Genomic DNA, 16,068 nt, shown 5'->3' with positions numbered 1-16,068 from the left:
GACCTCTTATGGGACTTTTACACAGCAATCAGTGTAAAAGTCCCGTAAGAGTTCATTGGAACATTTTTGCAATTGAAGGGATGATGGAAATTTGGATCCAACATTTAATGAATTACTGCTTTGTATTATCAATGCTCTTTATTTTACCCTAATAAATAAGCCAACTCATATTTGTAAACATGTAAGGTACTTTATCTAGGTCCTTTTAAGTTAAAGAAGAAGTAAAGTCTGGAAAAAAATATTTTAGGTTACCTGTATAATGCATCGCATACTAGCACATTATGTGACACTTACCTGCAAACAAAGCCCGCGTCGTCCCCACTGGAGGCCGCATCCATCTTCGCCTATCTTGCCTCTGGGTCTGTGGCTACTGGCCAGGCCAGAGCCATGTGAAGTCACTCCCATGCATGCTCTCCGGAGCCGCTGGTCAAGGCACAAGGCTCTGAAGAAACGGCACAGGCGGCCATTCCTTCAGTGCGCATGTGCCGATGACGTCATCAGCTGCATGCAATGTAAATATCTCCTAAACGGTATTTAGGAGATATTTACAGTACCTATAGGTAAGTCTTATTATAGGCTTACCTATAGGTACAAACATTACAGGGGGGGGGGGGTTACAACCACTTTAACCTACACAAAACATAGGCAGCCCGTGTTTTTTTAAAGTCAAAGGTTTTCATTTCATTTTATTTTTATTTTTTTCTTTATATATTGCATAACATGAAGTTTCATCTTTGTTTTAGATCTTCTCTACCCATATGGATCCGCTATTGACAATATCAATCCAAAGGAACTTGATGGAGGATCTCCATTAATATTTTCTTCCAGACAAATTCCACTTTTTGGAAGATATTACTCTTATCTTTATGTAAGCATCATGCTTGATAACTTTTACACATATATTTTGAATTGAATTTCTAAAACATTCTTAAAAACGTAACCAAAAACAATACTCTTACTGTTTTGAAAGTAAGCTTCTTCTTATTAACATTGTCCAGTGGTCATACGCTTATGTCTATGTATTAGGCAATTAGCTACCATTCCTCTGCTGTATATTGATGTGAGTATCAAAATAAATCTAAATTTTCTCCTTACAGGTGAATAATAACGGTCTGTTATCATTCAGCTCACCAATCAGCCAATACATACCACAAGCTCTTCCTGTTGCATTTGGAAACCCGTTCCTGGCCATCTTCTGGACAGATGTAAATAATAGATTTATCGGTGATATATATTATCGTGAGAGCACCGATCCCGCTCTTCTGTCCCGGGCCACCTCCGATATCAGAACTTACTTCCACGCCGTGAATTTCACAGCTCAGTGGGTGTTTGTGGCCACATGGCACCAAGTTTCATATTATGGATCTTCAACAAACCGGGTAAAGATAATACTATGATGCCTTTTCTTCGGGTTGCAACAATGGCTGTATTTCAGAGGTTTAGTCTTGAACAAATATGTGTTGTATTTAAAGGTGAACACATTCCAGGCTGTCCTGAGCACTGATGGCTATCAGACCTTCCTTCTGTACAATTACGATGATATTCAGTGGCCGAGTATTTATGCCTACGGTTCCTACCAACATGGACCTTTGGCCTTGGTGAGCATTTCTCTTTATTCCTAAACTTTACATTTTTTAATTCTTTTAGGGGGCTGAAAGATGTGTCATTTCATGAGATAATCACTATAAAGAAACACTGTTTCAAATTGTGATGATCACATGGCTTTGTTTGTCTACTGAGCTATTGTTCACTATGTTGAGGATGACGTAGTTTTCTATTGAGCAGATCTCTTTATTCCTAAACTATAAGTCTTTGAATTCACTCAGGGGTTTCAGAGAAGTATCATTTCATGAGATAGGCACTGTGAGAAAACACCTAAACCTAGGGGGTAACATAAAGGCCAATTGCATCCTTAACTTTCTTTCTCATTGACTCCTATGCATTTTATGGAACGGTGGAATGTTGCCAAAATATTCCCAATTTTGACAAAATTTCAGCAATTTGACCCTAGTTTTTTCTTCATAGGATTAACCTGGAATAATAATAAAAAGAGCTAGGAGGATAGTTGAGCACTGACAATAATGGAATATTTGTACCATGAATGCATCTTACAATGTGTTCTACTTAAGCTATATTTAATTTCCATACCTGGTTAACTATGTAAAGAACACTTATCACCATAGTCAAAGTTGCTGGATAAAAATTAACTTTCTGCCCTTCTTGGCTATCAGTAAATAAAGTTCATACAGTGACTCTGGACTCTAGTTTTATTTTCATAGGACTAAACTGGGTTAGAAGAACAAGGAAGATGGCCAATCCCAGACAAAAATTGAATATTTGTACCATGAATGCATTTTACAATGTGTTCAAATTAAGTTGCAATTTATTTCCATACTTGGTTAACCATTTAAGGAACACTTATCACCAAAGTTACTTTGCTTGCTAAAACATGAACGTTTTGTCCTACCTAAGTATCAATGAATAAAGTTTATACAGTGATGATTTTATTGTAGTTTGCATAAACAATTCTTAAAAAATTTTTTTTGAACTGCATAGGCTGGCCTGAACAGCGGCTACGATACAGGATACTACACACTCCCAGGATCCCTCACTCTCTCCATTGCCAATTTATCGTCCACAAGCAATGTCAATGTAACCGGACGTTGGGTATTTAAAGTGGACCAACTACATCCAGAGGATGTCAATGGAAATATAGGTGAGGTTCCAGTATATTTAACCTTCTGGCATTAAAATAAATATTATCCAACCCAATCTGAAATATATATATATATATATATATATATATATATATATATATATATATATATATATATATATATATATTAGCACACATTTAGAATTGCTTCTGAAGGGTTTAGTTTAAGTTAATTTTGGTATGGTGTTTATATTTTTAATTATTTTCAGTTTTTTTTTTTTTTAATCAAATGTAAATATTTATAGGTTAGACTCCAATTTCAGGATAGATTAAATAATGCATTTACTACACCTACCTGCCTAAAAGCTATTGAGAGATCATCCACACAGGAAGTGCATTGCTTTTACAAGGAAAGGGGGAGAGATTGGCGCAATCGGACTGCACGAGCTGCTGCAGTAGTCTAGATATGGGCAAATGCAAATGGCAAAGTCCAGTGGAATTACTATATCGCTTTGATGGCTGCAGGCTTTAAAGAGTGAAGTAACCCTGTATGGATCCAAAAAAGAGAGAAGAGAAGAGCAAGCGCCAATCTAAGTGTAGCAATGCAAGTATTTAATATCAATTTAAAAGAGTGTTACTCACAAAGATGTGTTAAAAGCAGGCATCTTAAAACAGTAGAGGATCTGGGCAGTGCTCATCCAGGGTGTCCTTCTGATTTGCTTGCGGAGCTGGCGCTGTAGGGGATGAGCGGCGATCTCCTGTTGAAAGGCAGGGGATGTGCTAATCCTCGGCAGTGGTGGAGCAGCAATTAGATTGGCGCTTGGTCTTCTCTTCTCATTGCTTTTAACCTCTTCTGGACAGGACCCCTTAATGACCAGGCCATTTTTTGCGATACAGCACTTTACAACGGCAGACCGCTGTTCTGTCTCCACAGGGAGCGATTGCAGGTGCCCAGCGGCAATCATGGCCTCCGGACCTGCTGATTTGCTTACCCTGAGGCAAATGGGCGCACCTATATGCCTCTAGCAGCATGCACGCACCCCCACTAGCGGTTCTACAAAGTGACGTACAGGTATGTCGTTTTGTGGGACAGAGCCAACCCGCCGACGTAAAACTACAGTGGCTGGTCGTCAAGTGGTTAACATAGTGGCACCGCTTGTCTCTCACTTCCTTATCCACAGAGTCGCTTCTATCTCTGAAAGCAGGCTGCCATCCCACCAAAGTGCCCAAAAGTGCCCCAAAGTGCAGTAAAACTATGGCGGTTAATTAGGCTTCAAACTTACATTGCAAGAAGGAGTAGTAAAGTACAACCATTGTGTTCCATAGCAGTAATCCCAACTTGCAGAAATAATATTGAAATATTTCTACCTTCACATAAATATAACTGTACAATACAAAATATTAACACACATTAATAAAAACAATTTAATTAGCTTTACAAGAGAATTGACTGTATATTTTTAAGCAAAAAGGGTAAAAATAAGACATAGAGCTGTTGTTGGCTCAACCATCAAAATAATTCATTTTTGGTCGTACTTCTCTTCTGGATCACAGGAGTTCACTTTTTTCTGTATTACTGTGACCCAGATTACGTCAACAGCCGGCTAATGCCCTTTGTTGGAAGACTGCACAGAGTCAGTCCAGGTTCTGCAGGGATCCGACAATAATGCCACTGAGAGCCTGAGCCAGCTGCTTCTGCTCCCCCTCAGTGAGTAGGTCACAGGAGGGCACTTATTTATAAATTCCTGTGACCCAGATTCAGCCAACAATGGGCTAAAACCCGATATCAGCTGACATCACAGAGCTGGTCAAGGCTCTGCATGGATCCCGAAAATAATGCCAGGATCCACCCTCATGCCTGACTGGCAGCTGGCTTGGCTTCTCATGCTACTGGGAGCCTGAGCCAGCTGCTCCCACTGACCTCCCTCCACCCTCCCACAGCCCAGGTCTCCCAGGAGCTCTGGAGGGGCAGAGCAGAGGGTCGGCAACTGAATGTCACTGCTCTATGCTCCAAGAAAATGGAGAACTAAGCAATCAGCAGTCATGTGATTGCTCATTTATTAGGTTTAGAGCTTGCTGGGAACAGCTGCAACATTAGACTGATGTCGTAGCCATATAAAGTGAGTTTATATGTTTTTTTTTCCTATCCCACACTTCTCCCTTAATAATATTAAGTTCTAAGGAAATTAACACTGCAAAATATTCTCAAAAGATATGTTGTGTCTTTCTTGATTCTTGCCCATTATACCAAAACCAGAAGGGGGTAGGTGGTTGGGAGGTTGGTGGAGTAAAAATGTATAAATATGTTTTTGTTCCTAGATGATTCTTCAGAAAATGAAAATTCTACGGACACTCCATTGACAACTACACCTGGACCTTTCACGACACACACCACAACTAATACTACTCCTTTTATATTGTCTTCAGGTAACAAAAAAATTCACTAGAAACTTTTTAAAGAACTTAAAGTAAGCATGGGGGCTTCTGAGATCTTCATACTGATACGCGATCTGCTTAACTTCACCTGCTCCAATAAATTCTGTGCAACAGTCTCCATCTATGCTGGAGGCTGAGGCTAGAGTATCATTTTAGCACATTTATGCTTCTCAGTAGACGGTTATAGCTTGATAGGCAGGTTATAATGTATGTAGCACCCTCCTAGGTAGGTGCTAGGTAAGTAAAGCCTAGTATCTCCTTCTGCTTATCAGGGGAGCCTGATCATTAGTTAGGCCTGTTGTATGTGTCCATGTGTGATTCATCTGGGCTGAGGGAGTGTCCCCACTGTGACCAATAGGGAGGCTTGTTGGACAGTGGAGTAAACCCAGCCAGTGACACACAGGCTATTGTGGCTATCTCAGTGGGTTGGCACAGACGAGTGGTGCATCCTGGGATAGGCTATTAAAGCCAAAGGCACATGTGGCAGAGTGTCTTTGAGCGGGAAGCCAGGTCCCAGAAGGCGGGTGACATTTGTCTCTCCTTCTGCTGCTGTGGATGGTGGCCACAGGCGGTCGACCTTGTGAGCCAGGAGTGTGGAGCTGAGCCAGGAGGTCCATGAAAGCTGACTAGTGAAGATGGAGGCAGAGCAATCTTGGGAAAAACAGTGTCCGTGAGTACCGGGAAGCTTGCCGGAGGTCTGCCCAGGAAGGGGACCACTCCAGTCAGTGGACGGGTTGTCAGCACACACAGCAAGTGAGAAAGGGGTGCCAAGTTAGAACCCTGATGAGTAATTAAAGCAGGAACATTTGATCTATCTTCACTTCAGTGGCAGGGTGAAGCAGCGGCCTTGCGCATTCTAAAGTCAGTTGTCCTCACCATTGTGAATAGTTGTCAGTTGGAGTATCCCACTCATCCCTTTCCAAGTTCTCAATAAAACCACAAAACCAACATCCCCTGGATTGATTATTGACTGAGCCAAGAACTTTCATTGCTGTATATCTGCTGTCAGTTGCTAAGGGAAACCCAGGGGAATCCAGAAAGCGTAATTCTCAGCAGTCCTCTAGGGGGCAATGCTACTTGTTGATATTTCCTTTGATGGGGAAGTAAGTTATGATTGTTCTTTTGGACAGATCTGCTCTACCCATATGGATCTGCAATCGACATTATCAATCCAAAAATAGATGATGGAGGATCGCCAATAATATTTACTTCTAGAGATATCCCACTGTTTGGGAGAAATTACTCTTATCTCTATGTGAGTATGCCATTTAAATAAAATCTCTTTTTATAAAATTTTAAATTCTGAAATCATAGATCATTTCAAAATTAGGCTTCACCCATAGAAATGTTGTTCTCAGGTCATTCACCCATTTCCTACTTTAGATAAATAGGCAGAATTCCTCACCAATTCTATATTTCTATGTTTCTATATCTACCTTTTTTTTTTTCAATTGTCTCCTTAACAGGTGAATAATAATGGTCTGTTGTCATTTGGCTCACCAATCAGTCAATTCACACCACAAGCTCTTCCTGTTGCTTATGGAAACCCGTTCCTGGCTCTCTTCTGGACTGATATAGATAATAGAATAGCGGGTGATATATATTACCGTGAGAGCACCGATCCCTCTCTTCTGTCCCGGGCCACCTCCGATATCAGAACTTACTTCCATGCTGTGGATTTCACAGCTCAGTGGGTGTTTGTAGCCACATGGCACCGAGTTGCGTATTATGGATCTTATTCTTATACACACAAGGTAGATTTATTACCATGATGCCTTTTTTAAGCTGCAAAATGGCTGCTTTCTAAACTTTAAAAACTTCTTTCAGAGGTTTAGTCTTGAACACTGATTTTCTGTATTTGCAGGTGAACACATTTCAGGCCGTTCTGAGCACAGATGGCAATCAGACCTTCCTTCTGTACAATTATGAAGATATTCAGTGGCCAAGTTTGAGTTTGGATGGTTACTCCCAGGAGGGACGTTTAGCATTGGTGAGCAGCAGATCTCTTTATTCCTAAATGACAAGTTTTTGAATCCACTCAGGAATCTGAAAGACATATCAATTCATGAGCTAAGCACAGTTGAAAACTGTGAGCACATGCCTTTGTTTATTAATGGATCAACTGTTAACCATGTTAGTGATGAGATGGTGATCAAATGATTTTGTCAGGGAAATGGCCGTAGGAGAGCTGGCAACATTGCCAGTAATGAGATAAACAAAGAGAGAGCCGCTCAGGTGCAAGTTCAGAGCCTGGTGCAGGTCAGATCCGTAATCCAAAAGTAGAAAAAATCCAAGTTGAGACTGCACTCAAAGTGATATGATGAAATCAATAAATTCTTTTATTCCTCATAAATGAAGCAAACAGACAGTGCACAAACAGACGTGTCGGGTTGACGCGTTTCACGATGCTGTAGATCGCTTACTCATAACCACACAAGCTTGGATTTTCTCTAACATTGCCAGTAATGCCAATGGACGCTCCTGGCACATTCGGCGCATTCCTTTACGCTCTTGAGTAAGAATGGCGAATGCGAATGCTGGCCTATAAAAGGTGGCTGTGGGATCCTACTCATTGCTGGATTATCTTCAGCTTCCCAGTGTTCCTGTGCCTTCTGTGTTCTGCTCTTGGGTCTCCTGGGTTGACCCGGCTTGTTTCTAACTCTGCTTGATCTCCTCCTCCTCCTGGTTTGACCCTTGGCTTCCTCCCCTTGCTACCTACCGTGTATGACCCCAGCTTGCTTCAAGACTTCGGCTATCCCGTTTGTCTCCTGTGCATGTCCTCAGCTTCTACCATGGTTTCCGCTGCCTGCTATAGTCCTAGACCTCGGCCAGTTCCTGTCTCTTCTACTGAAGACTATTCCTCAGCACAACGTTGCCCAGCTACCCCAGAGCTCTTGAAGACTTTCATTCTGCTGTGCTTCCAGCTCTTCCAGCACGCTCTTGGATTTCCCCAGGATCTACCCATCTGCCTCCAGCTGGTATCCCGTGCCACTTGGGGAGCTACACCCTCTGTACCACCTTCAGGGGTGTGCCGCACTGAGCCGCAAGGAGAGCCCTGTTAGCATCTCGGCCTCAGATCAGGTACCCCTGACAGGTTTGTTGATAAGCAAAGCCATGTAAACAGTCCATTGCTTTTTTTTATATACATAGGTTAGAAAGAAAACCCCCTAGGTAAACTGTGGGACTTTAAAGGTAACCTTTAACCGTTACCTTTAACCTTTCTAGCGGTATTCCCGAACGTGACTCGGGGTTAGATTTTAGAGCCAAAAGCGGTAACCCCGAGCCACACTCGGGGTACCGCTAGGAAGATAGCTGGATCCTGGTAGAGGCTTTACTTACCTTTTCTCGGGATCCAGTGAAGAATGCGGGCGGTATGCGGCGGCGGAGCTTCCTCCCGATCGTCTGCGAGCCCCGGCTTCCGTCTCCGGTGACGTGACGTCCGCCGGGGGGTGGAACCGGTGGCAAATTCAAATGTAAAACACACCAAACACACTGATACCATTCAAAATAAAAAAAATCACATTACATTGCCCCCCAGTGCCCTTTCCTGCAGTTTTACTGTACTTTTTATGTAAATATATATGTATATATATATATATATATATATATATATATATATATACATACGTAATTCTTGTGAATGAGCAGCCCAAACCAACTGTATATATTATATATATATATATATATATATATATATATACGTATATATATATATATATATATATATATATATATATATATATATATATATATATATATATATATATATATATATAATATATGTATACATAATATATGTATATATATATATATATATACATATATTATGTATACATTAACCTCCCTGGCGGTATGATTCTTTTGGATTTTAGGTGCTGAAAGCGGTACCATTATTTTGCATGTAATTCTTGTGAATGAGCAGCCCAAACCAACTGTATACATTTATTATATATATATATATATATATATATATATATATATATATATATATATATATATATATAATATATGTATACATAATATATATATATATATATATATATATATATATATATATATATATATATATATATATATATATATAATGTATACAGTTGGTTTGGGCTGCTCATTCACAAGAATTACATGCAAAATAATGGTACCGCTTTCAGCACCTAAAATCCAAAAGAATCATACCGCCAGGGAGGTTAAAGTCCCACAGTTTACCATGGGGGTTTTCTTTCTAACCTATGTTCAGGGATTATGGTAACGCAATACCCGCTAGTTGTCTACATAATTTTTGCACTTTTTTATATACATAACTTTAGGGTTGCAAAGAAATCCAATTACTTGGTCCGAGCTGCTTGCCCCAAGCAGATGTACAAAGTAGACAGGTATCAAGACTAGAACCCTTGACACATTTCACACATACCTCACAACTATGTGAAATGTATGTGAAATGCGTCAAGACTACTTATCTTTTCATCCATCTAATTTGTACGCCTGTTTGTACTAATAAGCTTTAGTCTAGCACTGAGCACCATGTAAATATCATTTGTTTTTTGTATTTTGCATTTACTCCAAATAGGTAAGCCCTGCAGCCCACAGGAGACTCACGTCAAGTAAAGAATATGACACCAACTCCCTTGTATTAGTAGGCATTGTTTTTGTTAAAGTGTAAGGTAATGTTTTTAGTACAGGTCTAGGACAGTTTAAAGGATTTTTTTTGAACCTCAGATGCAATCTAAAGGTCAATTTCATCCTTAACGTCCAATCTCATTGACACCCAATGCATTTTTTGGACAGGTGAAATTTTACCAAAATGTTCCCATATTTGCCGTAATTTCAGCAAAACCTCCTGAATGAAGATAATTGGTGTGCGAAGTGTAAGACTAACATAACAAAGGAAGAATGTACTCTTACTATAACTTTCTTTGCCCCCATCAAGGTTTATTATCAAGGTTTGGATCATCTGGATAGAACAGTTGAAATGAATAGTTACCTATTCATATTCATTGCAAACACACACACACATCATAGGTTGAACTGGATGGACTGATGTCTTTTTTCAACCTCACTAACTATGTAACTATGTACCTTTTGAAGAACACCACACTGTTTTTTTTTTTTTTGCCCTTTGATATGGCAAAGTGTAAAATAAAGGGCAGTTGGCTGTGCTCCCTTTGAAAAGATTCAGCAAAAACAATAAATATTCAAATATTTTTGACTGTTTTTTTTATATAGGATTAATTGGGTTGCAAGGACTTGGATGATGGTTGATTATTGATATTATTGAGACATTTGTGCCATAAACCCATTTTACAATATGTTCTTTTCCAGCTGTATTTTATTTCCATACTTGATTAATCATTAAGGGAACACTTGTCAGAAAAAGTCACTTTGCTGGCTAAAACATGGACTTTTTGTCCTTCTTGAGTATCAGTAAATAGAGTTTATACAGTGAGCATTTCAGTGTAATTTGCGTAGACAATTCCTTAAAAATGTTTTTGAACTACATAGGCTGGGCTGAATAGCGGCTTTGAGACAGGGTACTACACACTCCCAGGATCCCTCACAATCGCAGTCGCCAATTTATCATCTACAAGCAATGTTAATGTAACCGGACGTTGGGCATTTAAAGTGGACCAACTACATCCAGAGGATGTCAATGGCAACATAGGTGAGGATAAACTACCTTTAACCCCGTGTTAATAAAATATATATAATATATATTTTATCTGACCAAATTTGAAGTAACTCATTACAAGGGAAAGTATTGTATATTTTTGGCATGCATATTTAGAGTTATGGTATTCGTGATTATTGATGTTACTTTTGGTATGGACCCATGTGTTTATATTTTTAATGACCTTCTGTTTTATTTTATGAAATGTTAATATGTATGGGTTGACTTTACATTTGGGGTAACAAAGACCAATGAATTAGAGGCACTGAGGGACTTTCGTGGTACAGTATGAACTTGCATTGAGAGAATATTTGTAAAAATACAAAAGTTTATTATGTACATATATATTTTAAAAACGGTCAAGCAAAACAATACAGATGTATCAAAATGATCCCCTGCAAGTTGGACACGAAGCATAGAACACAACCTAGATTGGGTATCAGCTGTGTTAACTCCCCTAGTTAGGGCCACCCCCAGGAAACATCCAATCATACTCTACATGTTTTGCGGATTATCTGCTTCTTCAGGAGATTGACTCAAGGGGAGTATATGATCTGTAGAAAAATACAAACCCACAGGTAATATAGAGAAAAGCATCATCGCAAATATATACAACAAAAACAGTTTACAGAGGTAAGTAACCATCAAAAAGAATATGTGTATTAATCATAAACCCAAAAAAAGGGGAAATAAGTGTAGACCCAGATCTTGACCCATGTATATTATCACCCAGATACCATAGGGGATCAGAATGCCATACTCACCCACGGTCACCCAGATGTAAATGACGGCAATACCAATTGGTGCATCATCCATAAAATGCAAAAGCTACCATACGCACCTAGAATCACACCACCTAAAATAGGTGAAAGGCGGCAGTCAGGGTCAGGAGGGCATGCTCAAGGAGAAGATGGCCCCAATCTGATAGTTCTAAGAAAAATATGCAAAATCATTCATCAGTCATTTCATTACATTTGGGGTAGATTAGATACAACATTTTCTCCACCTACTTGCTTTACAGCTTTTGGGATATCAGCCACATAGGAAGTGCAGGTGGCCAAATTATAGCGTTAGGGCCCTTTCACACAGGCGGACCGATGGCGTTCACCTGTAAGTTTTTCAGGCAGACCCTCCAGTCTCCTCTATGGAGCGGCATGTGTCAATGGACATTTGCCTGTTGAAACCCACCGACATCCGCTCCTATTCTGCTAAAAACCGTTGGGTGGGGACCCTTTCCCCATCATTTGACAAATCAGATCAGATGGCAGTCAGGTGTAGAAGGTGGGTGGTCTTTTTACATCTGACAGACCATAGAGGAGAGCAGACTGTGTCTGTGTCTGCTCTGCATTAGCGGAGCGGACACAGACCAGCCATCCGCCTGCTCAGCGGGGATCAGAGGACAGAAAACCCGCTGTACAGGTGGACTCCAACGAAGCCTGCCTTGTGTGTAAGGGGCCTTAGTGAGAAGGAAAAGAAAATCACAACCATTGTGTAGCCCTGCAAAGCAGAAAGCACAATTTGCTTAGAAAATAAATAAATATGTCTGCCTTTACATACATATAACCTTACAAGATAAAAATGTTTGCATACACTAATAGGAATAATACCAACAAGCTGATTCACTTTACAAGAGAATATACCAGTGGCGGCTGGTGCACATGGAGCGCAGGGCCGTTCCCCCCCCCCATCCATGTGTCCGGCCCCCCAATCTACATGCAGGGCACCGGACGCTTGGAGTCCGATGGGGCTTTTTTTTTTAACCATGTGATTAGAGCAAGAGGCTCTCACAGGCTAAAAAAAAGGGTGGGCTTGGGGCGCAGAGCACTGTGCCCCGAGCCCACCCAGTTATGACCAGTTTCCCGATTGGCCGAAAGAAGCCATTGGGCATGGAGGAGGAGGAGGGGGAGACACAGAAGACACCATCGCTAATGTCCAGGCAGGGTGAGTGATCCTGTTCTGACCTGGGGGTCCTGGGGGTCCTGTCCTGCTGTGGTTCAGGGGTGTGCGACATGGTGTGGTCAGGGGGGGGGTGTAAGGTGCGGTCCGTCTAAAGCCCCCCCCCCTGGCCCATGGAGCACCAGCCTCCACTGAAATATACTATATATTTTCTTTAAGGTGAAAAATAAAATACATAGCCATTGCTTGCTCCACCATCTAAGTAATTATAACAATAACATGTTTTAAGGAAAGTCAACTAATATTAAAAGGAATATTTGCTAAATATTCTCAGAAAACATGACATTTGTCTTTCTTGGCCAAGATCAAAATGGGGTAGTTGAGTTGGGAGACCACTCTGTGTACAAATGTTAAGATATGTTTTTTCTTCCTAGATAATTCTACAGAAAATAACAATTCTACGGACTCTCCATTGACAACTACACCTGGACCATTTAACACATTCTCCACAACGAATACTTCTCCTTTCATACTGTCTTCAGGTAATAGAATGTCTTGAGCAACTATTCAAAGTGGTTTAAACTAGGCACAAGGAATCCTTAGATCTTCTTACTTATGTATGATCTGCAAAGAATTCTACTCTTCAACTGCTCCGACAGATCCTGTCTCCACCTATCATGCTAAGGCTATAAAGGAAGCAGAAGCAGTGGTTGTAATTGTCTGGTTTTAGTGATGGGATCATATGCTGCTGAGGATAATATGGAAAATGTGGATATTTGGGTGAATGGATGGAGGAGCAGAGTATTCCACGTTACTCTCCTCCAGTACCAACTTATATTTGCTGTAAAGGTTATGAAGCTTTGCTCACAAATCTTTTTTGGTAATTTTTTGGAAATTGTATGAATGTTTTCCCAAGAAACATCTGCAGTATTTCCATGATTATTATAAAATGTACAGCAGTTATTGATCCCACAACATAACAACACATCAATACAAAATTGTAATACCAAAACTTACCATTTCCACCATGGTGGGTGTCCACAACTTTAGAACGTTAAGCAATTTTCAAACTTCTGTAACCCAGAGAAACCATTCAAAATGTATCTATGGTAGATGCAAGATTATTTAACTGATATTGGATTGGGCATTTTGTGTCACTGCACTTTTCATATCAACATTGTTCATAAAAACTCGTACACACTATAATAAAATCGTGGGTTCATTTTCGTCCAAAGAATTTACGTACGATTTTTGTATAGTGGGTACAGAGCGTTCCACAGACGATCCAGAATTTTCGTATGAAAATTTTCAAGGGGATAAACTCCAAAATTTTTCTCGTGCAGGAACAAAAACGAATGATTTTCGTTTAATGTGTTCCGTTTTCGTATGATTTTGGTACAAGAAAATCAGAAAAGAAAGACTGCGCATGATCAGAAACAATAAGCAAAAAAAAAGCTTTTGTCGTACGAGAATTTTCGTACAAATTTTTTCATTCATCAGTTCCAATTTGCTGTGAAACAACGAGGAAAATAGTTACATAGTTACATAGTAGTTGAGGTTGAATAAAGACAATAGTCCATCCAGTTCCACCTGTGTAGGTGTGTGTGGCCGTAATCATCTCTCATACCCCTGAATGATCTGATCCTTGAGATGCATGTCTAAGAGTCTTTTGAAAGTAGCCATACTCCTTGCAGAAACCACCTCTTTGTGGTAGAGAATTCCACAATCCTGTGCAATACCTCTTGGTAATGTTGTTACATAGTTACATAGTAGGTGAGGTTGAATAAAGACAATAGTTCATCCAGTTCAACCTGTGTAAGTGTGTGTGGCCGTAATCATCTCTCATACCCCTGAATGTTCTGATCATTAGGATGTACGTCTAAGAGTCTTTTGAAAGTAGCCATACTTCCCGCAGAAACCACCTCTTGTGGTAGAGAATTCCACACTCTTGTAGCCCTAACAGTAAAGAACCCCCCTCGTTGCCTGAGGTTAAAACACTTATCCTCTAATCGCATTGTATGCCCTCGAGTCCTCATGCAATCCTTTCGACTGAATAGCTTTTTTTCTATGCTGAGATCACCATTGAGATATTTATAAATTGCTATCATGTCCCTTCTCAGGTGTCTCTTCTCCAGGGAGAATAAATCAAGCGATTGCAGACGCTCTTCATAATTAAGGTCTTCCAATCCCCTAATTAGTTTAGTTGCCCTTCTCTGGACTCTCTCCAGCTCCAACACGGTGCATTTTGTGTGGGACATATACATATTGTGGTGTCATTTAACAATCATAAAAAAAACATCCCTCCTGAGGACTGGCGACCAGAACTGGACAGAATACTCCAGATGCGTTCACCCAATTTTCTTATAGTGTGTACCCCACTTTATTTTACCCAATTAAACAAGCCAACTCATATTTATAAACATGTAAAGTACTTTATCTAGGTTGTTTTAGGTTGAACTCCAGGAAGATATTACCTACACAAATATAAGCAGCTTGTTAGTTAAAACATCATCAAATTCACTGTAATACCCAAATACGACTTGGTATTAGCCTCTTGCACCAAACAAAATAAGGTGAAAGAACCACCTTTCTCCTGCGCTCAGAAAATGAGGCTCCCCGACTGCTCTTCCCACAGGACTTTGCAAAAGGCATCTCAGATGGCTATGGTCTTGCAGCCCTAAAGGACTGGGGCAGTCCAACAATACTGCAAACAAAAAAACACAAAAAAGGGCGCACCGACCTAGCGCATTATCCTCAATAATGGCTTTATGGTTGTAACATAAAAATGGCTACTCACAAAGGCAGATGAAATCAATCATATCGGACTCAGAAACTTGAGTGTCAGAAGTAGTCCATACGAATGTTCATTGTCCTATTAGGATGACGGCTGACACGTTTTGAGGCATACGCCTCTTCCTTCCTTACGCCTCTTCCGAGTGGCTCTGAGGAAGAGGCGTATGCCTCGAAATGCATCAGCCGTCATCCTAATAGGACAATGGACATTCGTGTGGACTACTTCTGCCACTCAAGTTTCTGAGTCCGATATGATTGACTTCATCTGCGTTTGTGAGTACCCATTTTTATGTTACAACAATAAAGCCATTATTGAGGATAATGTGCTAGGTCGGTGCGCCCTTTTTTGTGTTTTTTATTAGCCTCTTGCAGTCTCTATACAGCAAAGCTCATAAAAAGGGAACGGCAGCACAAGAAGCCAATCAGTTTTGTTGTAGTAATTATGTGCCAGCAAGGAACATGCTGGTAGGAGAAAAGAACAGAGTGATAGAGGGATGAGCTCATCGGTGTGCTGCTTCTCCTTTCACTGTCCAATCACAAGCAGGGAATTGGATAAGACCTGTAGAAGTAACTAAACTGCAGCAGAAAAAAATAGGTATTTTGTCCTGCCAGACAGGGCAGT

General features: G+C 40.3%; 1 protein-coding gene across 1 annotated transcript in view; it reads left to right on the top strand.

Annotated features, from left to right (window-relative positions):
- LOC309568353 (uncharacterized protein) overlaps nt 1-16,068 on the top strand; it is a gene marked incomplete at both ends in the record, with an annotated part of 123,557 nt that overhangs the window by 22,566 nt on the left and 84,923 nt on the right. Inside the window, 10 exons of the mRNA XM_082274016.1 lie at nt 744-868; nt 1,098-1,379; nt 1,473-1,598; nt 2,557-2,716; nt 4,976-5,083; nt 6,223-6,347; nt 6,559-6,846; nt 6,957-7,082; nt 10,592-10,751; nt 13,088-13,195. Of these exons, the coding sequence (XP_082130142.1) occupies nt 744-868; nt 1,098-1,379; nt 1,473-1,598; nt 2,557-2,716; nt 4,976-5,083; nt 6,223-6,347; nt 6,559-6,846; nt 6,957-7,082; nt 10,592-10,751; nt 13,088-13,195 (1,608 nt within the window). The remainder of the gene's footprint in view (nt 1-743; nt 869-1,097; nt 1,380-1,472; nt 1,599-2,556; nt 2,717-4,975; nt 5,084-6,222; nt 6,348-6,558; nt 6,847-6,956; nt 7,083-10,591; nt 10,752-13,087; nt 13,196-16,068) is intronic.

The sequence above is a fragment of the Pelophylax lessonae genome (assembly GCF_965119305.1).
Source record: "Pelophylax lessonae genome assembly, chromosome: 12".
Taxonomy (NCBI): Eukaryota; Metazoa; Chordata; class Amphibia; order Anura; family Ranidae; genus Pelophylax; species Pelophylax lessonae.
This window is presented reverse-complemented; position numbering and strand designations above follow the sequence as displayed.